The 23,788-nt window shown below is 41.1% G+C and overlaps 2 protein-coding genes and 1 long non-coding RNA gene across 8 annotated transcripts in view; 1 reads left to right on the forward strand and 2 right to left on the reverse strand.

Moving 5' to 3' along the window:
- GLUD1 (glutamate dehydrogenase 1) overlaps window positions 1-16,721 on the reverse strand; it is a 38,384-nt gene extending 21,663 nt beyond the window's left edge. Inside the window, exon 1 of the mRNA XM_027062487.2 lies at window positions 16,009-16,721. Within this exon, the coding sequence (XP_026918288.1) occupies window positions 16,009-16,474 (466 nt within the window). The 5' untranslated portion in view covers window positions 16,475-16,721. The remainder of the gene's footprint in view (window positions 1-16,008) is intronic.
- LOC128312676 (uncharacterized) lies at window positions 8,664-12,610 on the reverse strand. The gene is made up of 2 exons (XR_008292262.1): window positions 10,283-12,610; window positions 8,664-10,033 (listed from the first exon to the last, which is right to left on the reverse strand). It is a non-coding gene; the product is annotated as an uncharacterized LOC128312676 (long non-coding RNA).
- A 69-nt stretch (window positions 16,722-16,790) lies between the features above and the next one.
- SHLD2 (shieldin complex subunit 2) overlaps window positions 16,791-23,788 on the forward strand; it is a 94,004-nt gene continuing 87,006 nt past the window's right edge. For 3 of the 6 annotated variants that reach the window (XM_027062483.2, XM_027062485.2, XM_027062486.2), the window contains exon 1: window positions 16,811-16,884. The gene's annotated coding sequence lies outside the window, so the exon portion shown is untranslated. Of the gene's footprint in view, window positions 16,885-23,788 lie in introns of all 6 variants that reach the window. The other 3 variants (XM_027062484.2, XM_053207456.1, XM_053207457.1) reach the window with 3 other exon arrangements.

The raw sequence follows: 23,788 nt of genomic DNA on the forward strand, positions 1-23,788 counted from the left end.
CTTTTAGGAAGGCAATTAACTCCGGGAAGGCTTTAAAATTTTTCTTTCATGTTTTGACTTAGGTGATTTGGTAGCAAGGAGCTCAAAAATTTTGCTTTCTGATATCATACAAATATGAGCAAATGGATAGTCAACAGATTGATTCAACCTAATATTAGATGTCTAAATAGAAGTTCTGGCTTCAAACGAGTACACCCAGATGTCCCAGTCTCTTCCTCCCTTCATTCACTGTCAGCCTGTCAACCAAGAGACGAGAAGCTGGCAAGTCATTTCTTTTTCTTGGAGATGAGCAATTCCCTCTATCCTTTCTGCAAGGATGGCAGGAGGCCAAGCGACAGACAACTAACTGTGTCTCAATGCGCCTGTACTTGGTAGTGTTAGGTGTTTGGTAGAGTGGACGTGGAAAGTGAGTATGTCCACTACTTTGGTTTTGTGGGTCCTGGTCACTCACCCTCCCAAGGTTTTCAGGGTTAGGCCACCCTTTGTCCTCTGCAGTTCATTGTTTCTCAACCCAAAGGAAGAAGGCCAGGGTGAGGTTAATGTCTGCATGCTACCTGGTGCTCCCTGGCACAATGTGTGTTTGTGAGCGATGAAGGATTCTTGAATGACGCTGGGTACAACTTCCACTGAGTTACAGTAATGAGGGGCCTCAGGGACATCTCTGAAAGAATTTTGGGAACAAAAGTTTTTCAGACAGCAATATACAATATCTCATAAACTGGTGGTTGGAGAAAACTTCCCTAGTCATTTTTTTTTTAAATGTTTATTTTTGAGAGAGAGATAGCAGCATGTGTGAGCGGGGGAGGGACAGAGAGAGAGAGAGAGAGAGAGAGAGAGGGAGGGAGAGAGAGAGAGGGAGGGAGAGAGAGAGAGGAGAGGACAGACGATCTCAAATAGGCTCTGTGCTGACAGCAGAGAACCCAATGTGGGGCTGGAACTCATAAACCACGAGATCATGACCTGAGCCGAAGTCAGATGCTTAACTGACTGAGCCACCCAAGCAAGCCCCCCGTCCCCGTCATTTTTAAAAGATGGCTTCTTGTATATTTCTGCAAACATCTATCTAAACACAAATGATATCTTTTCCAATTAGCAATAACTGCACCTTGGATAAATCTCACTGGCTATGATACTGCCACTGCACAAAGCTAAACGCCAATGATATGACTTAAGAGAATTTTATCTGTGGTACATAGATCATAAAGAGCAAATTCTAAAGCTGAACATATTTCTTTAGCCTATTAGAAAAATAAAATGATTATATTTAGAAAAGGGAGCTCCTGGAACAAATTTACTTGTTAATGAAATTTTAGAATAAGGAAGGACAATTTTTTTTAATACTTATTTAGTTTTGAGAGAGAGAGAGAGCAGGGGAGGGGCAGAGAGGGAGGCAGAGAATCTGAAGCAGGCTGTGCACTGTCAGCGCAAAGCCCAACATGGGGCTTGAACTCATGAACCGTGAAATTGTGACCCGAGCTGAAGATGCTCAACCAAATGAGGCACCCAGGTGCCCCAAGAAGGGATAGTCTTTTTAAAGATAGAGCAGCTACCTGTTGCTTTAGAGCTTGCTTCCCTATTTTGTTCAGGCCTCTATTAAAACTTTCTTCATTCCAAGAGGCCTTCCCTGACCACCTTCTTTAAAACAGCACCTTTCTCATTCCTACTCTCTAGCCCCCTCTACGTTAATGTTTTACCACTGACTTTATTTTTTTTTTTTCAACGTTTATTTATTTTTGCGACAGAGAGAGACAGAGCATGAACGGGGGAGGGGCAGAGAGAGAGGGAGACACAGAATCGGAAACAGGCTCCAGGCTCTGAGCCATCAGCCCAGAGCCTGACGCGGGGCTCGAACTCCCGGACCGCGAGATCGTGACCTGGCTGAAGTCGGACGCTTAACCGACTGCGCCACCCAGGCGCCCCACCACTGACTTTATATTATAGATTTGTTTACTGTCTTGGTTTCCCCACATGGGAAGTTATCACCATGAGGACAGACTGTATTTTGTTCAATGCTTCAATTCCTGGTCCCTAACATAGAAAATGGCATGTATTAGGCACGCAAATACAGGATGAATAAATATATGAATATTTCTTGACTCTTAAAACTTAAGGTATTAAGACAGAAAAACCGTAGTCTCTAAAAATTCTGACAGGCCTATAAGTTCTAAACAATTCACAATACACTGCATGTATTACAAAAGGACTATAAAGCAGTAAGAGGCAAAAGCACCAGGTCCTAAAAAGTACTCCAGAAAAAAAAAAAACTGTAAGTAATATTACAACTAAACATTTGTTTCTTTAAATTTTTTTTTTAACGTTTTTATTTTTGAGACAGGGAGAGACAGAGCATGAGCAGGGGAGGGTCAGAGAGAGGGAGACACAGAATCTGAAACGGGCTCCAGGCTCTGAGCTGTCAGCACAGAGCCCGATGCGGGGCCCGAACCCACGGACTGCAAGATCATGACCTGAGCCGAAGTCGGCCGCTTAACCGACTGAGCCACGCAGGCTCCCCAACATTTGTTTCTTTAAGGCAAAATTGGGGGGTGGCTCAGTCAGTTAAGGGTCCGATTCTTGATTTCAGTGCAGGTCACGATCTCACGGTTGTGAGGCTGAGCCCTGAGTTGGGCTCCATGCTGAGTGTGAAGCCTGCTAAAGATCCTCTCTCTCTCTCTCTCTCAAAAATAAGAAAAAAATTTGGCTTAAACACTAAAATATGTTTTGGGGCGCCCGGGTGGCTCAGTCGGTTAAGCATCCGACTTCGGCTCAGGTCATGATTTCGCGGTCTGTGAGTTAGAGCCCCGCATCGGGTGCTGTGCTGACTGCTTCGGATTCTGTGTCTCCCTCTCTCTCTGACCCTCCCCCGTTCATACTCTGTCTTTCTCTGTCTCAAAAATAAATAAACGTTAAAGAAAAAAATTAAACACTAAAATATGTTTTTAAAATCAGTGAAAATGCTACTATGCAATGTGGCAAATGCCTCAGTGAAGGCCGTGCTAGGCCAGTGATCTGGGCCGGGTACTTCCTGACTAAGTGGACCCAGCTCAGTGGCAACTACTGTGGTGACTGCACTTGCTTACCTGGGGAGGCACAGCCTCTGTTCTCAGGTTCCATCAAGACCGCACAGGACAATGCACGTGAAGCAGCTGACATGGTCAATAGTTCAATCTCAGCTATATTATTACTGCTATTGTAAGTATTACGAAGCAGTGGCAGATAACAAAGAAATCTATGTCTTAAAAAGGCTAAACTTATAGGAGTTTAAACAAACAGCTTAATAAACCTTGATTTCATTACTTTAAGATATATTCATGAGGGCAGAATAACAGTCTGCTATTGAGAATTAGTATTTCTATCATACACAAAGCACTTTCTTCATTGCTTTTTTAGAGTCTGTGGAAGTAGTCATTAAGTTATTTTAATTTCCCTTTCTTTTTAAAAAAATTTTAAATGTTTATTTTTGAGAGAGAGAGAGAGAGAGAAAGGGGGGAGGGGGAGAGAGAGAGAGAGAGAGAGAGAGAGAGAGAGAGAGAGAACGTGAGCAAGGGAGGGGCAGAGAAAGAGGGAGACACGGAATCTGAAGCAGGCTCCAGGCTCTGAGCTGTCAGCGCAGAGCCTGATGCGGGCTGGAACCCACCACCAAGAGATCATGACCTGAGCTGAAGTCGGACACTTAACCGACTGAGCCACCCAGGCGCCCCCAATTTCCCTTGCTTTCTTTAAAAATATTCCATTAGTTTCAGGTGTTCCACATAGTGACTGGACAATTCTATATACTACAGCATGCTCACAAGTGTAGCTACCATTTTTCTTGCTTTCTTAAGGGAAGGGAAAAGTTACTTTCCCTTATCCAGTGTTTCAAACTAATACATTCGGTGGGAAACTAAACACAGCCTGAAACAGTAACATTTACAAATCTGATTATAATCCTGTTATTCTAGACATTGATGCTAATTAGAAACTGGACCCCTCCTAGTACAAGACAGTGTAAACAAAATGCCTAGGTTACTGCAACAGTTCTAGAACCATGAGTCAGAAACTGTGTATGTATAACAAAAAAACATGTTTCCACTGGATGGAACCCAGGCATTCTTGTGTGTAAAGTGAAATTTTCTTTCTGAGCCACACCCAATCAGAAAACTCAACTGCAAGATACAGAAGAGAAGTAGTTACATAAATTACCTTTCACATCAGCATTTTCTGCAGGCTATGAGCCAAGAAAGGCTTCTAGTGAACTGAGGCAACGGAGGGGTAATAAGGAAAGGAGCAGAAGCGTTAGCCGGGCGGGGAAGCTCTGGAGCAGAGGAAGGAGGGGGCAGGGAGGTACCCAGAAAGGAATGCAGGTGGTCGGTTACTGCCTGGGCTAAAGAAAAAATAGGTTTTCATTTCAACTTTCTGATTAATCAGTGATACATAAATGTTGTTACTTCTGGAAGCTGGCAGACATACCAGCACAGGGTTACTTAACTGTTAGTCTGGAAAAAAAAAAAAAAACCAAACAAACCCCAAAACCCTTCAAGGATAGCCGTAAGTAAAATACTCTGTGTTGTAACAATGCTTGAGATGAAACAAACTCCCTCCAGTACAGGAGCTTACACCTAAGGGAAGGCTAGTTGCTTTGCTTCTCATGGGACTGGAAACCAAAGATAATTACTAAAAATATGCGGTCACCTAAAAATTCCTAACCACATTCTGATGGACACTAACAGTATGACCACAAAAAAGAAGCCACTCTCTACTGTATTTGTAAATCCAATGGATTATGAGATATTAGCACAACTGGGGTATGTGAGGGACAAATGATGCGACATACTTGACGTGACACTGACTACCTGGAGTTAGGGCAGACCTCAGACTACTGCAAAGTTGTAAAGGAGGGGGGAAACGTAGCATTTCTGAATACCTACCATATTTGAAGAACACAGAATTTGAAAACAAAGTCGTTCAATAAAGCCAAATGACAGGTAAGAACACACATGCACAGAAGAAAACCAAGAAACCTTAAAATATTTTAAAACAAAGTGAGGCAAGAAGGATCTTATTTGCAGTCTGAATGTTTTCACTTTTTGTAACAGCAAGCCTTTACTTCTTTTCTGTGGGGTGGCAGGGAAGGCTAACAGTGAGCAGGGCCGATAGGGATAGGATGGGGGCACAAGGGCAGAAACTAAAAGGGCCAAGAATTTTATTCCAGAAATGGAAAGGAGTCAATTAGGTTTTTTTCTATGCTAAAGTCCTGTAGCACTACCCATTAGCCTATGTTGCCGCTAGCATTGCTAGTGTTTGGGAAGAGATGGATGGGGTCTGTGAGCGACAGCGCTAGTAGGTATCATGAGAGAGGTGGATGCTTTCAATGAAAAGCAGAGTCCACAGCTGGCAGAACTAGAAAGGAAATGGGGTGATTGATTACGCAGGTATGGACCACACGGCAGGAGTCCTTAGAAACAAGGACCCCCAAATCAAGACCCCATTCTCACTGGCCCACAGAGTAACCTGTACTTCCAGTTTGCCAGCGGAAACTGACCACCACCCATGACAGCGTTTATTATTTATCAAACCTGGTAGAGCTGGAGGAAGGGTTGGTGGTAGAAGTCTGAAATCAGACCTCTTATTCTGAAGAGTAATTAACTCTGCCACATAGTTATTTTGAGCTAACTGGTATCCAGATGTTTCAAAAGAACATTAATAAAATGCAGACATCTGCACACTACACAGCACAAAGCATTTTTCTGCCTTTTGACTTAATGACCAAAGATATTCCTTACTACACCAGGTTTTTCTAGGAGAAATCAAAATCAAAAGCAAAAATTAGCTAAAGCTGCTATAGTGATGAAGAAACCACACCAGTTCCTTTGAAAAATTTCAGTGAAAACCACAACTGAGCAGCTTGAATTTTTTTCCTTTTGCGAGCTGACTCAAAACCAAAAACATACAAAAAAGCTCCTAGCAACTAAGTCACCATTGTTTTTTTCTGTGATGAATCATTAACGAAACACATTCATGACAATTTAAATGGTTTTAAAAATTACTTGAGCCTGGATCTTTTAAGAGGTCTTTGATTTATTTATCACAAATTCAGTTTCCAACTGCATTCTCTCACTTTTTAGAAAACCAAGAGTTCTACCACAAGCACAGAACTCACAGAAAAGCATAAAGACCTCAGAACTCTTGAAATGCATGCCCTAGCACTCTTGCCATTTACTCACGAGAACATCTTTTCTCACTTAATACTAATATAATTTCCTAACGTGTAACAGAGTAACATAATTACAAATGAGGAGAGGAGGGCAAGGGGCAGTGGGGAACTGGGGCCCTCCAGCATGTAATGACCTCGGAAAACATGGGAAGTCTCAGATAAAAATTCAGTTGGCAGTGCAAGAAGCAGGCCACATAGGAACAAAGGAATATCATAGCCTTTAACTGCTTTTGACAGTGTCCATGTCTATGTAGGAAGGCAAGGAACCAAACACTTAAAGAGACAAACTTCATAATAAGTTCTGGGAAGCATATGTTTAGCTGATGTTGGAGAAATGAAAAGGACATTTCACTTCTTTTCATTAACATTAAAAAATTATACAACACATATGTGTATGCGTTCATCAAAACTTAAAAACAAAAAATTGGAAGTCTCCCCTGACCTCCCATTACATACCACTATGTAATCCCAGTCTTCTCTTATGGGGGACTATTCTTGGTGATTGAAGTGGGTAATATATAGATCCTTCCAAATAATTTGCCTGCATTTAAGTACATATTATTTATAGGACACAGAGTTCTGTTGTGTGCCTAAGTATTGAACTTACTGCCCAATGGATGGAGGAAGGATTACACACTAAGAGGGGGATCTTGTTCATTTTTTTCATCGACTTATTGGGATAATAGCTGTAAACTTAGCCACACCTTCCTACCAAACCGGTCTTGGAAATGATGCTAGTAAAAGTGGTGAATATAAAACCGGACAACATTTAGTAAAACATAACGATAACCTGTTATAAAAAGGTTCAAAGGGTAAAGTATTGAAATTACAGATATCCAGTTTCATATAAATTATTTACAAGTCTAGGTGATATTTGAGATGGTTCTGAAGAGGAAGAAGAGAATTAAAGGGAGAAAGGAGATAAGGGATAGATGGGCACTACAGGTAGAGCGACTATATTTTGCAAGAGTAAGATCGGGAAAATATATATGCCTGTATTTCCAAGTTTTGCTAAGGGTCATTTTACACCAAATCTCCTTTATTTTCAAAATCCAGTCTTCTTTCCTAATAATAATATCACCTTTTCTTCTTAACAGTGCCTCAGGCTAGAAACTTGAGTTATCTTTGACTTTTCTCTCCTTCATTGATACATCCTACCTGTTGGGGAATACTGTCCTTCCTTCAAAATGTTTTTGGCTGCCCTTTGCTTTTCATTCCTTCTGCTATTACTTATCACCTCATCCTCAGCTCCTCTGCAGCCTAGCTCTCCTGGATTTACCATTATGCACCCAGCAAGCATAAAGGGAAAAAGCTGTTTCTGCTTGCATACTTCTGACACCATATGTGCGGGTTTTCCATACCAACAACCAGCTCTCTAATTCTCTGTGGACACCAACTGGTTGTCATACACAATTTAATTCAATTTTGACACTGACTACCTGGAGTTAGCACAGACCCCACAGATTAAGGGCTTAGTTCCACAAGACTGGCCTTCATTTTAATCTCAAGTATTGGGTGCCCACGGTACCCATACTTTTGTCCAACTTGGCTGGATGCTCCCACACCCTCTCCTTAGGTTTAATAATTTGCTATCATGGCTCACAGAACTCAAGTAAACACTTTACATATGTTTAATGTTTATTATCAGGGTCCTGAGCACAGGAGCCTGTCTCTAGGTAACAGGTGCACCGTCCTCCTGACACATGGAGGTATCAGGAAAGCTCTCAGAACCTAGTGGTTTACGGGTTTTTATGAAGGCTTCCTCACAGAGGGATGATGGGTGTTAACTCAATGTCCAACTCTTTTCCTTTCCATGGAGGGCGGGGGATGGGGCTGAAAGTTCTAGGCTACTAATCATGGTTTAGTCTTTCTAGTCACCAGCTGCCATCCTGAAGCTATCCAGGAACCCAGCAAGAAGTGCCTCATTAGAACAAAAGATGTTCCTATCACCCAGGAAATTCCAAGGGATTTAGGAGCTCTGTATCAGGAACTGGAGTCCAAGACCAAATATTAGGACAAAGGAGGCTCCAAGCACCCCCATCACTCAGAAAATTACAAAGATTTTAAGAGCTCTATGTCAGGAATTGGGAGCAGAGACCAAATAAATATTATGTCATAAAACCTCATTTTCCACTATTTATAAACACACAGTCTGTCCCTATGACTCCATCACACACAGTCCTGCATCTTGTCTGGGCTGAATCAGTCACCGCCTTTATTTCTCTTTATCTAAAATGACCTTTCAGGGCGCCTGGGTGGCTCAGTCAGTTAAGTGACTGACTTTGGCTCAGGTCATGATCTCAAGGTTTGTGGGTTTGAGCCCCGCGTTGGGCTCTGGGCTGAACACTTGGTCGGAGCTTGGAGCCTGCTTCAGATTCTGTGTCTCCTTCTCTCTCCGCCCCTCCCCCGCTTGTGCTCTGTCTCACTTGCTGTCTCTCAAAAGTAAATAAATGTAAAAAAAAAAAAAAAAAAATTAAATGACCTTTTCCCCCATCCAACTCCTATCCAGCCTTCCCTACCTGCAGATCAAGACTGTCTCTCCCTGGTATCTCCTTTGAACTCCTATTGTAGCCATGCATTGTTTAGTGTTTTCAACTGTGTCATTTATTGACTGTTCCTGGGAAAGGAAAATGTAGAAATAGAATACTGAACTAAAAGCAAAAGAAGAATGATATAGATACCAGCAGGGATTTGGGATTCTGCTCTATTTTGAGGAAATCAATTAGAAACATTTTAAGAAAAAAAAATCAGCTTTGTTTTCTTCTTCTTTTTTAAAGCTTTCTTGTGAATAGTTCCCTTAGCAAAGAGCAGGGTACCTGATACAGAGTAGGCAATTAAAAGACCTGTAATGAACAGGTTAACTATCAGAAATCCCCATGAGCTAAGGAATGTTCCTTAATCAAGCATAAAGTTTAAAGCTCTTGCCTGCAGAGAAAATGAACACATAATGGAAAAACTGATTTATTTGGAATATAGTCTATAGCTCATATAGCTTATTCAGTAAACCTCCAATGGGGGTACTATCACCCTTGACTATTCCCTTGCTATTTCTCTCTTGCTAAAAGGGATTAAAAAAAAAAAAAAAAAAAAAAAAAAAGAGTCCTAAATCCTACTAAGGCTCAAATGTACAAAATGTTTTGAAGGCCTGTGTTCACATATTTACGATAATGATACGTGGGCAAAAGGAGTCATATTACTGACAACCTTTATAATTTCCATTTGTGTCATCTTTCACATTTTCCTCTAGCCAAGAAGCAATTCAGAAAAGTTAAAAGGTCTGACAGACTTTCTCCAAGAATAAATAACCAGGAGAAATAGCAATTCATTACAAACTATAACTTCTTCGTTTTTAAGGAAGAGACACCCAGAAGCAAGCCATGTTAAAATGAGTCCACTGAAAACCCTTAAAGATACATGTCATACACTTTGGCAGAGAAATGAGCCACTGTTCAACACCAGAGCTCTTCAAACCTCTTTCAGTGGAAAACTCTAAAATGTTCTTCCATTGCCTAAGTAACTGGAATAAGTGGGCCCATAAAGATATCATATATGAGTGAGTTCTACATGCACACTTGTTGGCATATACTTGTTTTTTCTAGGAAGAAGGCAGGCCTTCTAATAACCTTTAACACATTTCGAATGGGCCCCAGTGTTGGGAATTATTGTGTGGATGACATGGCATAGTTCTCAATCACTGCTTATGATACAATGTATAATTTTTTACGTGAAAGCCCCCAGAAAATAATTATTAAGAAAGTGGGTGCTGGAGTCAGAGGACGGGACTCTTAACAGGGCCCAACTCCACTAGGTAACTAGGTGTGTAACCTTACCAGGAGTCCTCCACTTTTCAGCCTTGGTATTTGCGTTTTTTTTTTTTTTTTTTAATTTTTTTTTTTTTAACGTTTATTTATTTTTTTTGGGACAGAGAGAGACAGAGCATGAACGGGGGAGGGGCAGAGAGAGAGGGAGACACAGAATCGGAAACAGGCTCCAGGCTCTGAGCCATCCGCCCAGAGCCTGACGCGGGGCTCGAACTCACGGACCGGGAGACCGTGACCTGGCTGAAGTCGGCCGCTTAACCGACTGCGCCACCCAGGCGCCCCTGGTATTTGCATTTGAAAATCAGGGCCAACAGTGTATCTCATGAGGTTGTTATGAGGGATAAAAGCGATGATGCATGAAAAGCTCTTAGCAAAATGCCTGGTATACATGGAGAACGCAATAAATGTTAGATGTTAGGTTATCCCTTGCTTTCCAGTTGACCTTTGTGGAGGCAGGATCTCCCAAGTGTTGTTACCTTGTGAAAGGAAGCTTAGAAGGTCTCGAAGCAGCCCTTTTCCAGGCTGTCTTTTTGCCCTTTGCAAAACCTTTCCTGCCTTTATCAGTAGTATTTCCTACATTGATGCTTCAGTCTTGATAGTGAGTACTGCAATCTGTATCAATTTCTGCAAAGGGGAAAAAACACTGGTTCCTCAGAATAGCTAGGTCAGTTTTAGATAATGGCTTTGGATTTAAAGTTGTTGACGGTTATTTCCTGGGGAAGAACTGGGGGTAGAGCTGTTTTACTTGTCATTTTACAACTGTTACCACTATATGAATATTTGAAAGACATACATGTATTTTAACAGGAGTTTGTTGGGTGGAGTCATCATGGGGCATTTATGAATTGATGCTCTTCACTAAGTGATATTAGAGGTTAAAAAGTTTTTTTTGTATTATGAAAATCTAATTATTACGCAAAATAAACAGGAAAGAACCCCACAACATCCCAGAATTTTTTAGCATCCACAAGCTGATAGTTTAGTCTTTATTGGTTCCTGGCAGAATCCTCAGCACCTTTAACATCACTGGACAAAAACAATTTTCCTAAGCAATCTAAATTATCATCAATAGTTGTAAGGCCAATTTCTTTCCCCTATAAGCCAGAAAGTTCATGTTTAATTCTTATTTCTTATGCTTTAAATTTAAACACTGCAAGTTTTATTGGGGTTTAACATACTGGTGCTGGTCCTCCAATTTTTGATGCCCCAATTCCTGCAATGTGTACTCTGCATAATGAGTGGGCAGTGGGCAGCGGGCAGCGTCTGTGTTCCTGCGTATGGGGTTCTGAATGCCAAAGCAAACCAGCTACGTGGATTCACACCAAATGACAGCAAGACTGAATGGCGATCTCTTTGTTCTCTAGTATATTTGTGAGAGGGGAGCGGTTTAGAGGCTTTGAGCTATTTGGCTTCCATGACATTAAAAGGCCTTTATCATGGCAAAACAGTTCTGGATTTAATTAAAAAGTATTAAAAACAACAGCAGTGGCACCACCAACAAAAACCTTAGGGATGAGGGCTAGGGAGAAGAACACATTACAATTACCTTAAAAAAATTTTTTTTTTAAAATGTTTATTCATTTTTGAGAGTGAGAGAGAGAACGCGTGCATGCGAGAGGGGTAGGGGCAGAGAGAGAGAGGGAGACACAGAATCTAAAGCAGGCTCCAGGCTCTGAACTGTCAGCACACAGCCTGACACGGGGCTTGAACCCATGAGCCATGAAAGCACGACCTGAGCCAAAGTCACTTGAGCCGAAGTCGGACACCTTGCCAACTGAGCCACCTAGGCACCCCATACAATTACTTGTCTTTTAAATGAATTTTCAGAATGCATTAAATCCTAAATTTAATCTATCTACAAAGGCTACATTTTATCTTGTGGAAGTAGATGCAGACACACAGTCACACTCTGAGAATGTTAGAAAGTGTGAGTCTATTCAAAGTTAACCAAGCTTTGGGGTGCCTGGGTGGCTCAGTAGGTTAAGCATCCAACCTGGGCTCAGGTCATGATCTCACGGTTTGAAGGTCTGAGCCCCACACTGGGCTCTGTGCTGACAGCTCGGAGCCTGGAGCCTGCTTTGGATTCTGTGTCTCTCTCTCTCTCTCTCTGCCCCTCCCCTGTTCGCACTCTGTCTCTTGCTCTCAAAAATAAATGTACATTAGAAAAATTGTAAAGAAATAAAAACAAAAAAACAAAGTTACCCAAGTTTTGAAGGTTGTCAATTCGACCCAGCAGAAATTAAGTCAGAAACGTTTTTTTTTTTTCAGTGAAGACAGAGGATGTGTCCTTTTAAAACAGTAAAAGTACTTTCTGTAGTGTTGCCCCAAAGTACCATCATCATCAGAGAATTATATTCCAGAGGACGAGTGGACTAATACTACACAGACTCCAATCCTGTTGCCTCCCTTGCCCTCCACCCCTGCATCCTGTCCCCCAGAGACAAGAACAAAGCCTGTCTACCTCCCACTGTTTTCTTTTTTTTTTGCATTTTGGCTCTTAAAAAACAAGTCAATGGGTTAACACAGTTTATACTTTTTTTTTTTTTGATACTGATATTTACAGTTAAACAAAAGATTCAGGGTCAGTATATCAGGGCATTCCATTCAACTTTAAAGATGTATAAATGTAACCTTAAAAAAAAAAGGTAAAACCACTTCTTTTCTATTAAAAAAAATGATGTTTAATAAAGGCCCCAAGGAGGTGAAGTCTTGCTTGCGGTTGCTTGGCGAATAACCACAGTGAGGATGTTGGGCTCCAGTCAATCAACTTCATTTCAATAATGATAACTTTAGAAAGTTCTATGATAGAAGGAAGAATCAGTAACAGAATTTTGGCTTAATAGTTTTAATATGACGAAAAGAGGTGGGGGAGGACAAGTTGGGAGAGAAAGTTAAATTGCTCCTATATCAATGAATTGCTGTTACCAATCTGTACTTCTCCCTCAAAACTGACTTTTAAATGATAAACTTCCTTTCTAAAAAGGTACATGGGCAGAAGCATGGCCAAAAATATACAGAATTTATTCTGAGAAAGATAACAGGAACAATCACTGATAATGTTTTCAAACATGTAAGAAACTTTGAAAAAGTCTTCTCAAAGCAGAAATTCCCACACTATTCATCTTTGCTGAAAATATTAAGACTGCTCTTAAAACTTCCCTTCAAAGCCTATAGCATACTCTTTTGCAAATCCTTAATAGGTACCAATCTGATGGTTTCAGTTAAATATGCTTTGCGGGAAAAGAAGCAAAAAAACTAAAATGTATTATTAAATATTTACTTGGAAGAAAGTACACATCAGCCACCCCAGGTCTGAAAACCACCTGTTTCCCTTACACAGATTATAATTAGATTGTTACTTTCAACCTTGAAAATTTTATTTCTGAAAACTCAGGTAGAAGGTCCAGGAAAGATTAGATGCAGAAAACTGAGGGTTATGAAAAGTATGAAGAGGAGCAGACAAGGCTTTTTTGGGTTTTTGTTTGTTTTTGAGAAGAACTATGGTAGAGAAGGCAGTTGAGGAGGTGAGAGCGAGTGTGTTAAAGTATGCTTAAAAGGGAAAGATTTACTGAAGTCACAGGGATTATTCGAAGCATCCTTAAAAATTTCAATCACCTAATGTATTCTGTATTTCTAAGACCACAATACAACCAAGGAGGTCAACAACTTTCTTACAAGCAAAGCAAGACAAAATAAAGCTTTCACGTTTAATTGGAGACAAAAACTACCAAAAATAAAGTGCTCTTAGAATATGTATTCTCTGCAATGAGATGAAGGTGGCAATGGGGAGAAAGATCCTGGAGTGTTACGAAAGGAAAGCATGTTCAAATTTTGATGATCACCTATTTAGCACACTGTTCATTATGTTAAGCACACTAAAATATTTTTAAGGGCTTTCAGGGCTGTATAATCCTCCCAATCTCATCTCCATGATGTCTTTCAAATTCCTTAAGATAATATTTATCACTTTATAGTGGCCAATTTTCTTACATGTCCTGTTATCTTTCAATGCCTGTTATTAATCATTAGTTGCAAATAGGTTTCTCCACGTTTATATGCTGGGAGTTAATAGTGCTTTTAGTATATGCCTTCTGGTAAATGGGATAAACTGAAGAGAGAACTGTATCTTACACTTCCAGTGCAAGCAAGTGCTACAATAACAGTGTCTCAAGAGGGCTGATGTGATTTGTTGCTAGGTTCAATAATTTGGTACGAAACTGCCGTGGAAACAAGAGGATAAGGACTGACAAACTATGGTAAATTTTAGCTGCTTCAGTGGGTTTGTGGGGTTGTGATTTATAAAGATAGGAGAGGGCTTGGCATATAAAGAACAGGAATGTAAAGAACTTCAGGGAAACTAAATTAGATCCTGCCGGAAATTTACATAATGGTTTATTTGTGTATCTTTTAAGGGACTGGAAAATACTGCCAGCAGGATAGTAATATAAACTAGACGTCCATTTTAAAGACACATTGCAGTTTAGTATTTGCTAACCTCTCTTCCTCCATCATCCTTGTTTGCTTTTCTTGGGAGTCTAAACTTGTATTCTTGGTTTAGAGAATAAGGGAGTGGTAGGAAGAAGGAAGGTGATGTAGGAGACTGACTGTGTACCTTTTATGTAATTTTGGAGCTGCAAAGGGAAATTAGAGGTCAAAGTGGTTCAAACATTAGTTTGGGAAGAGGAAACAGAGCTAGAGGATAATTAAGCTCTAAAGGTATGTCCTAGAAGAGGGTGGGGCCAATGCAAATTTAACAAGTAAATCATTAAACGGTTTCAGGCAACCTTTGTTCCCAGGCTGGGAATGCCAGCAGAGTTCAAATTCTTCTAGTAGAGAGATTTCTAAAAATTATCATTACAAGTCAGCTAGTGTAATAAAACACTGTGACAGGCTTATGGAGACAAAGGGTCCAGCCCAACATCCTCACTGTGGTTATTCGCCAAGCAACCGCAAGCAAGACTTCACCTCCTTGGGGCCTTTATTAAACATCATTTTTTTTAATAGAAAAGAAGTGGTTTTACCTTTTTTTTTTAAGGTTACATTTATACATCTTTAAAGATGTATTGAGGAGAAATGTTTGAAAGTTTTTATTGGCCCAAAGGAAGCAATCTGACTGCAGAGGCCAAATCTACACATATTCGAACATTTAAACTACGGGATAACTTGGTGACTATCAAATTGTAACCGATTCAACTCCTTTCCTTCAGTACTTTATCTTTTACCCAAGCTCAAATCTGGTGCTAGCCAGGACCAGTCCACACCCCCAGGGCTATTTCATTCCATTGGCTGGCGGGCTGTCCTGCATTCTACACCCTTTAAGATTTACTGTCAGGGCGCCCGGTGTTTATTTGTCGGAGATGTTACGTTGCTCATGTATTACTTTGTGTGTGTGTGTGTGTGTGTGTGTGTGTGTGTGTGCGTGCGCACGCGCGCGCGCAAAACTGAGGCTGTCAGGGTAGAAAAACAACTTAAAAAGCCAATGGTGTAATTAGTAAAATCGTTTGGCTAGTAAAACTGTCTGGATTTCAAATCCACAAGACAATTCACTTTGTAAGTTCCTGTATCATTTGCCACTGATGTAAAAATGAGTGGGGAAAAAAAGAGCTGGAAATAACTATCTCATAGTTTTCGTTCGGTGAGTCATAGATGCTCACAAAAACTTGCAGAGCACAATCAGATGGGCCGGTCATTCCCATTTCTAGAAGTGCATTTCGTCAGGATCCACCCTCGGTGTCACCTACACTAAGATCAAAAGGAGAGCGGTGCAGCATCTATTCAGCATACAGTGTTTTCACATTTGCAGGAACCCGGGATGATGGCTCACGGGGGAGGAAGACAGGACCACTACGTGGCGGATTTCGGGAGGAAAACCCACCGCCCGCGCGAGACTGACACGCCTACTGCAGGGGGCGGGGGGGGGGGGAGCGTGGGAGGGGGCCAGATCCCCGGCCAGGCTGGGCGGCGGGGAAGGGCGCGAGGGGCTCGGCCGGCGCTCACCTCCCTTGCAGGGCGTGCGGTGCTGGCTGTGCTGGGCTCGGTAGCCTTCGATGACCTCCCAGGAGCCGTCGTCGCGTCGGATGGGGAAGGACAAGCTCAGCACATGGTTGCAGGGCTTGATGATCCGCAGGATGCCGCGCACCCGGTTCCGCTTCTGCTCCTCGCTCTCCCGGGTCTTGAGGTCCTCCACCAGCTTGTCCTCCACGATGCTGGCGCCGCGGTCGAAGAAGCCCTCCACCATCTTGAAGAAGTTGGGGTCGTCCTCGCGGTCGGCTGCCGCCTCGCTGTAGTGTCGCCGGGCGGTCGGCGCGAGCCCCGGCTGCGGGGCTGCGGCGGCGGCGGCGGCGGCGGCGGCGGGCTGCCCGCGGGCCCGGCCCAGCAGCGCGGCCGAGTCGGCCGCCGCGGAGCCCAGGGCGGCGGGCCCGGCGCGGGACAGCAGCAGCGCTTCGCCCAGGCAGCGGTACATGGCGGCGGGGCGGAGGCCGCGGAGCAGAGGCGCTCTCGGAGGCCCGGGGACGAAGGGAGGGAGGAAGGGCCCGGCGCGGGCTGCCCTTTTAAGCTGCAGCTTCCTGCCCCCTGGGCTGTCCCCTCCCCTCCGGCGCCCGCCGCCTAACGGGGAGGACGGACTTTGGGGGCCGCGGGCCCAAGTTGCCAGTTAATGGCAGGGCGGGGGGCGGGAGGTGCGCGCCGCCCAGGGAGCCGGGCCTCCGCCTCTGCTGCGGCCTCGCCCGGCCTCCCAGGCGGCGGCGCGTGCCTTGCAGGGGCGCTCGGGGGCGCGCAGGCGCGCGGGCGGGCCCAGTGCGCATGCTCGCGCCGGCCTGGGGGCGGGGCGAGGGACCCACCGGCAGCCGGATCTGCAGGGAGGCGGTGTCTCAGGTCAGTGCGCGCCCCCACCGCGTCCAGGGGAGTGGGCCCGTTCCAGGAGGGGGCCTGCCCCAGGAAGGGGCCTGTCTGCCTCTGGGGGGCGCTGACAGGCTGGGCCGCGCCGGGGCGGTGGGGGGGTGGGGTGTGTGAAGGCGTGCGGTCTGGCGGCGGGCTGGGCCTGGTGAGTCACGGGTGTCCCTCCTTTCCGCCTGCACTCCCTCGGGCCGGGTGGCCGCCCTGCACTCTCTGGCCTGCCCTCTGGTGTTCCTGCGGGGCTGGGCTCCGCGACCCGGGAGCGGCGGTTGAAAGCCGGGCTGTGGGCTTGGCTCTGACTGCGGGGACTGCGAAGGACTTAATGTCATCCGGAGTAGGATTTTTGAGGTGGCTTTCAGGAAAGGAAAAAGCCTGGGAGCTGGGGAATCCCTTACCTACTGGCCTTAGTCAAAAAACTAAGTTTTTAATTTTGCTCCATGGCAGCCATTCATTAATGTCAAGTTATGTGAATCATTGTATCTTTGTAACATTTACTGACCGTGTTTCCCCTTTTCAAAAGTATGTTCTTGAAATAGTTTAAAAACAAAAAGGCGCTATAGAAATGGAATAATAATACTCCAGGAAGTTCTCAGTAATATATGTGTTAAGTGGTCCAGAATAGGATTTGTAAACTTTAAGCTACATGAGGGTTAATTTTGTACTTACACATATGTGATGAGCAATGCTAAAGTTATAGGCTCCTATGGGTAGGTAAGACGCATGTAAGTCCTATGACTCAGTCTTCTGAAAAGCTACCAAACAAAGGCCACAGTACCAACTTTAGTGGCTCCAGTGTACTTTGGTGGTTTAAAATGGCACCTTTTTGATCTGCAAAACAACTTCCTGACATTCACTTTATGCATCTATTAGAATATGGAAAAGAATGTCCTTAATTCTTACAATATACCACAAAGTATAAAGCAACAACCTAGATCGTTAGATTATATTCATCTATCTCAGTGTGCTCTCAAAGAAGATGCAGCTGATACTTTATCTTATTTGCTAGATAAATGTATCATTATTTGTATTTGTATGTTGTTTTTCAGTGAAAAATACTCTCTGAACTGAATCCTGAATTTGTCTTGTTGGTAAAAAAAAAAAAAAAAAAAAAAATCAAGGTACCAGATTTCCTTTTCACTTGATGGTATTATCATTTTACATTGCAAAAAACCGCCATGAAAACCAAACCCCAAATCCTAAAATTTTAGAATAAAGTGATTAACATCAGTAAATATGTGGACATTTTTTTCTCTTCAGATTAAATTCTTTGGTATGTTTTGAGGAAAGTGGTTTGAAAGCTTAGTTTTATTACCCTGTTTATCTCTTTCTTGATAGCCATAGCCTTCTGAAAAATAAATGTTTAACTTCTTCCAAGTTGTATTCACCTGAATTCAAAAGTTGGAAAGGCTATGGAAGTAGTGAGGAAATTATGTTTGAGAGCCTCCTATGTATAAATATCTTACAAAATGGTTCCATAAGTACCCTATAAAGTGGATGCTTTTATTTTTAAATTTTCCATTGTGTTTTAAAATTATAAGTTGTAAAAAAAATTCAAATCATACAGAAAATTCAAATGGTATAGGTAAAAGAGTGATATTTTCCAAACACTACTTTCCTTTCCCCCATTTAGTAAGTAGTTGGGAGTATTTCTCTTTAAACTAAAGTAGGTATTGTAATTCCCGATTTAACAGAAGGGGGAACTGAGGCTCAGAGAGGCCAAATACATTGTTGATGGTCACCTTGCAGGTAAATAGCAGTCTGGGAATCAAACCTGTGTATTCGACTCCAAAGTTATTCTATTGCTACTGTCCAACAAACAGTTTAAGTATTTGTTGCATTTAAACTACTGTGATATAAAGCCTAGTAAGTTTCAGCTTTACATTGATGATTTTTTCTTATTTTATTTTATTTAAAATTCCAGTATAGTTAACATACAGTATTTTATTTGTTTTAGGTGTATGATATAGTGATTGAACAATTCCATATATTACATTGATGATTGCCTTTATAAAATATACAGTTATTTTGTAAATTAAAGTTTTATTATTAGTAATTTCCATTTCAAAAGGAGGCCAGAATTTAACTTGAAGGGAATTTTGGTCACTTGATAACCTTCAACAAAGACAAATCCATGTTCTGCCTTTGACATTTATGAGTTTTCCTTAGCTGTTTTAAAATTGCAGGTTATTTCTCTTTGATCATTGCATGCTTTTGTGTTTGAAAGTGCTTTTAAAAATATTTCAGAAGAAGGGTTTTAGGATTTAGAAAGATATAGCATATAAATAAATGAACAACATAATCTTTAAAAAAATGATTTGAAAAAATGCATACTTTCTACCGTGTCTCTCTTTGTCTCTTCTTGACATTTCATTTAAACAGAATGATACAATATGTGGCCCTCTGTGATTGGCTTCTTTCACTTAGGACAGTGTTTTAAAGATTCATCTATGTTGTAGCATGTATCAGTATTTCATATTTATGGCTAAATAGTATGTATTGTGTTACTGTATCACATTTTTGAATCCATTCATCATGGACATTTTAGCTATTGTGAATCATGCTCTTATGAACATTCTTGTACAAGTTTTTGTTTGGACATAGGTTTTCTGAACTCTTGGGTATATACCTAGAAGTGGAATTGCTGTTAACCTTTGGGGGAAAAAAAGCTTTCTTAACTCTGAGAAACTGCCAAGCTGTTTTCCACAGCAGCTGCACCATTTTCTTTCTTACTAGCTGTGTATTAGGGTTTCAATTTCTCTGCATCCTCCGCAACACTTGTTACTATCTGGTGTTAAGTGGTAGCTCATTTTGGTTTTGATTTGCAATTCCTTGATGGGTAATGATGTTGAACATCTTTTCACCTGCTCATTGGTCATTTGCATATCTTTTCTTGGAGAAATGTCTGTTCATTTCCTTTTCCTATTTTTTTTTTTTTAAGTTTATTTGTTTTGAGAGAGACAGAGAGGGAGAGTGAGGCCGAGCACTCATGCCTGAGAGAGCCAGGGAGAGGCAGAGAGGGAGAGAGAATCCCCAACAGGCTCACAGCTGTCGGTGCAGAGCCCGAGGTGGGGCTTGAACTCATGTCATGACCTGAGTAGACCTGGTTACTTAACTGACAGCCACCAGGCCTTCCTCCTTTTCATATTTTTTACTGGGTTATTTGTCTTTTTTATTGTTGAGTTGTAACAGTTCTTTATATATTCTAGATACAAATCCTTTATAAGATGCCTGATTCGGAGGCGTTTGCTACTGTTCTGTTGTTGCCTTTCCACATCTTTGGTGGTGTCCTTTGAAGCACAAACATTTTTAACTTTGATGATGTTCAATTTATAAATGTTATCTTTTATTGCTTGTGCTTTTGGTGTCATGTCTAAGAAGTCATTGTCTAATTGGAGGTCATGAAGATTTACACCTATGTTTTCTTGTAAGAGTTTTATAGTGTTAGCTTTTACATTAGGTCTTTTTACATTTAGTTCTTTTACATTTTGGTCTCAAAATGGACTTTGAGTTGATTTTTGTACATGGAATGAGGAAGGAATCCAATTTCATTCTTCTGTTGGTGGATATCCATTTGTTCAAAAGGTTGTTTCTTCCCCCCATTTAATTGTCTACACACTCTATCAAAAATTAATTGACCTAAATGTGAGGATTTATTTTTGGACTCTTCAGTTCATTTTTACTTGCCCATATGTCTTTTTTTACACTAGTACCACACTATCTTGATTACTGTAGCTTTGTAGTAAATTTTGAAATTGGGAAGTGTGAGTCCTCTCACTTTGTTCTTTTTCAAGATTGATTCTTCTGGGTGCCTTGAATTTTCATATGAATTTTAGGATCAAGTGATCAGTTTCTGCACAGACTCCAGCTGGAATTTTGATTGAGATTGTGTTGAATCTGTAGATCTGTTTGGGGAGTTGTACCATTTAAAAAAAAAATTTTTTTTTAATGTTTATTTATTTTTGAGACAGAGAGAGACAGAGCATGAATGGGGGAGGGTCAGAGAGAGAGGGAGACACAGAATCTGAAGCAGGCTCCAGGCTCTGAGCTGTCAGCACAGAGCCTGACATGGGGCTCAAACTCACGGACCGTGAGATCATGACCTGAGCCGAAGTCGGACGCTTAAGCGACTGAGCCACCCAGGCGCCCTGGGAGTTGTACCATTTTAACAATATCCCATCTGGGCTTCATGAACATGAGATGTTTTTTCATTTGCTTAGGTCTTTGAAAATTGCTCTCAGCAGTGTTTTGTCTTTTCAGAGTAGAAGTTCTGTACTTCCTTTGTTAAGTTTATCACTAAGCCTTTTATTCTTTTAGATGCTATTGTAACTCAAATTGTTTTCTTAATTTTCAGGTTGTTCACTTCACGTTATAGAAATATAATTGATTATTATATATTTTTATTTTTAAAGCTTATTTATTTATTTTGAGGGGGGGAGAGAGAGAGAGAGAGAGAGAGAGAGGGAATCTCCAGCATTGTCAGCGCAGAGCCCAACACCGGGATCAATCTCAACAACTGTGAGATTGTGACCTAAGCTGAAACCAAGAGTTGGACACATAACTGACTGAACCACCCAGGTGCCCTGATTATTGTATATTGATCTTTTATGCTTTCACCTTACTGAGCTCATTTATTACTTATGATTAGTTACTTTAGTGGATTTCTTAGGATTTTCTACTTACAAGCTCATCTGCGAAGGGTGATAGTTTTACTTCTTTTCCAATAGATGTATTTTATTTCACTGCCTAATTGCTGCTTATTTTTCTTTTACTGCCCAGTATTTCATTGTATGTACATGCCATAGTTATTTTTGCTAGTCTCTCATTGATGGGCATGTACCTTGAAGTCACAGCAGTGCAACCATGAATAACCTATTACATAGAACATCTGTTTTCAGACTTTTTTCTCTCAGGATAACTTTATCTTCCTAAGTATGAGCAGTGACTTTGAACTTAGGAAGAATTTAATAGCCATCAGAATTTTGTTTTCCTATGAAGTTGTTCACTTCTCATTTGACATAAGTAGAAAAGTCAAATATTTGATTTTTTAAACAAGAGTTTCTAGGGGTGCCTGGGTAGCTCAGTTAAACGTCTGACTCTTGATTCGGCTCAGGTCATGATCTCACAGTTCGTGAGTTCAAGCCGTGCATTGGGCTCTGTGCTGGTGGTGAGTAGCCTGCTTGGGATTCTCTCTCTCTCCCTCTCTCTCTGCCTCTCCCCTACTTGCTCTCTCTCTCTCTCTCAAAATAAATAAATACAACTTAAAGAAAAAGTTTAAATGAGAGCTTCTAAACAAGGAACTAAAGAATTTGATGTCTCTTTTATTAGGTCACTATCTTTCTAATTTTAATAGTTTTTTTTAAGATTATTTTGTGATAACATTTTATTTTATTTTTTAAATGTTTATTTATTTTGAGGGGTAGGGAGTGCACTGCATGTGTAGGAGGGGCAAAGAGAGAGGGAGAGAGAGAATCCCAAGCAGTTTCCACACTGTCAGTGCAGAGCCCAATGTGGGCTCATGAACTGAGATCATGACCTGAGCTGAAATCTGGAGTCAGACACTTAACCAACTGAGCCACCCAGGCACTCCTATTTTATTTTATTTTACTTTACTGTACCTTATTTTATTTTATTTTATTTTTATTTTATTTTAAAGTAAGCTCTATGCCCAGCATGGAGCTTGAACTCATGACCGTGAAATCAAGGGTTGCATACTCTAGTGACTGATCCAGCCAGGCGCCCTATATTTCAAGAGGTTTTACACAAGTGCTTATTAGTACTTCATTAATCAGCCAGTTGAGTGTGAGGAGAGAAGAGAACCTTGTGTTATGGGAACACCAAATGCAAAGGCCTGAAGGTAAATGAGACAATGATTTGAGAATATAGGGTAGCATACATTCTGGGTGAAAGCAGTTTGATCATGATAACAGTTTGGCTTAAGCATCAATTTGGTTGAAAATTAGTATTCTCTAATTCTGTTTTTTTTTTTTTTCCAATATTGTTTAATTTGGGTGCATCATGGATTGTTTTTCAAGCCGTTGTGCTATAATTTTCAGGAAAATTTTTTCTGATACTTGCTTTTGTGTTTCTAATTGATTTTCAGAAAAGTTTGTCATTTTCATTTTTCCCCTTTAGTGAGCATGTTTTTTTAGTAAGCAAAAAACAGTAAACAAAATCCAAGAAAAGGATCTGAGTTTGTAGTCTTTTTTCCTCTTAAAAAAACTTTTTTCCTAATAAATTAAATGTCACTTATATCTACTTGTCTAGTTTCGTTAAGGTGAATAATATTCAACAAAGGTTTTTATCAACTCTTGCTTAAGAGCTCTTTCCATGTTGTGGATAAACATAAAAACTCATTGTAGGAACTTTATCTCTTTAAGCATAGTATGCAAGAAACAAATAGGTCTCTTAAAAATTAACTGTACTAAGAAGGGATTCTGAACTCACCTGTACGTAATTCATTATGTCTCTGTCTTTTCTTTGTTTTTAAATTGAGATCTTTTGTTTCCCTTGTATGTTAAAAGGGTGCCTCACCCCTCAGCTCTATTTATTGATCTATGTAGATGACCCCTTATAAAAGCAAATCTTTATTCTAAGTTTTGCATTTCCATTTTGGAAATTTTAGATCACTTGTGATCTTACTATGGGATTGGAGTTAGAATAGTAAGGAAAAAAGTGTAAAAATTTTTACTAAAAATTGAGACATGTCTGTGATGCTGTTAAAAGCAGACATAACTGAAAAGCAGGTCAGAGAAGCAAAAAGTACCTTCTCATTGACTATCATGGAAGAGTTACGGAAGAAACAGACTTTATTGTGAAGCATAGCTATGAGTGTAATGGCATTGAGTCTGCTCTTATTGAAAGGTAGAAAAGAAAAACATGAATG

Source organism: Acinonyx jubatus, chromosome D2 (genome assembly GCF_027475565.1).
Source record: "Acinonyx jubatus isolate Ajub_Pintada_27869175 chromosome D2, VMU_Ajub_asm_v1.0, whole genome shotgun sequence".
Lineage (NCBI taxonomy): Eukaryota > Metazoa > Chordata > Mammalia > Carnivora > Felidae > Acinonyx > Acinonyx jubatus.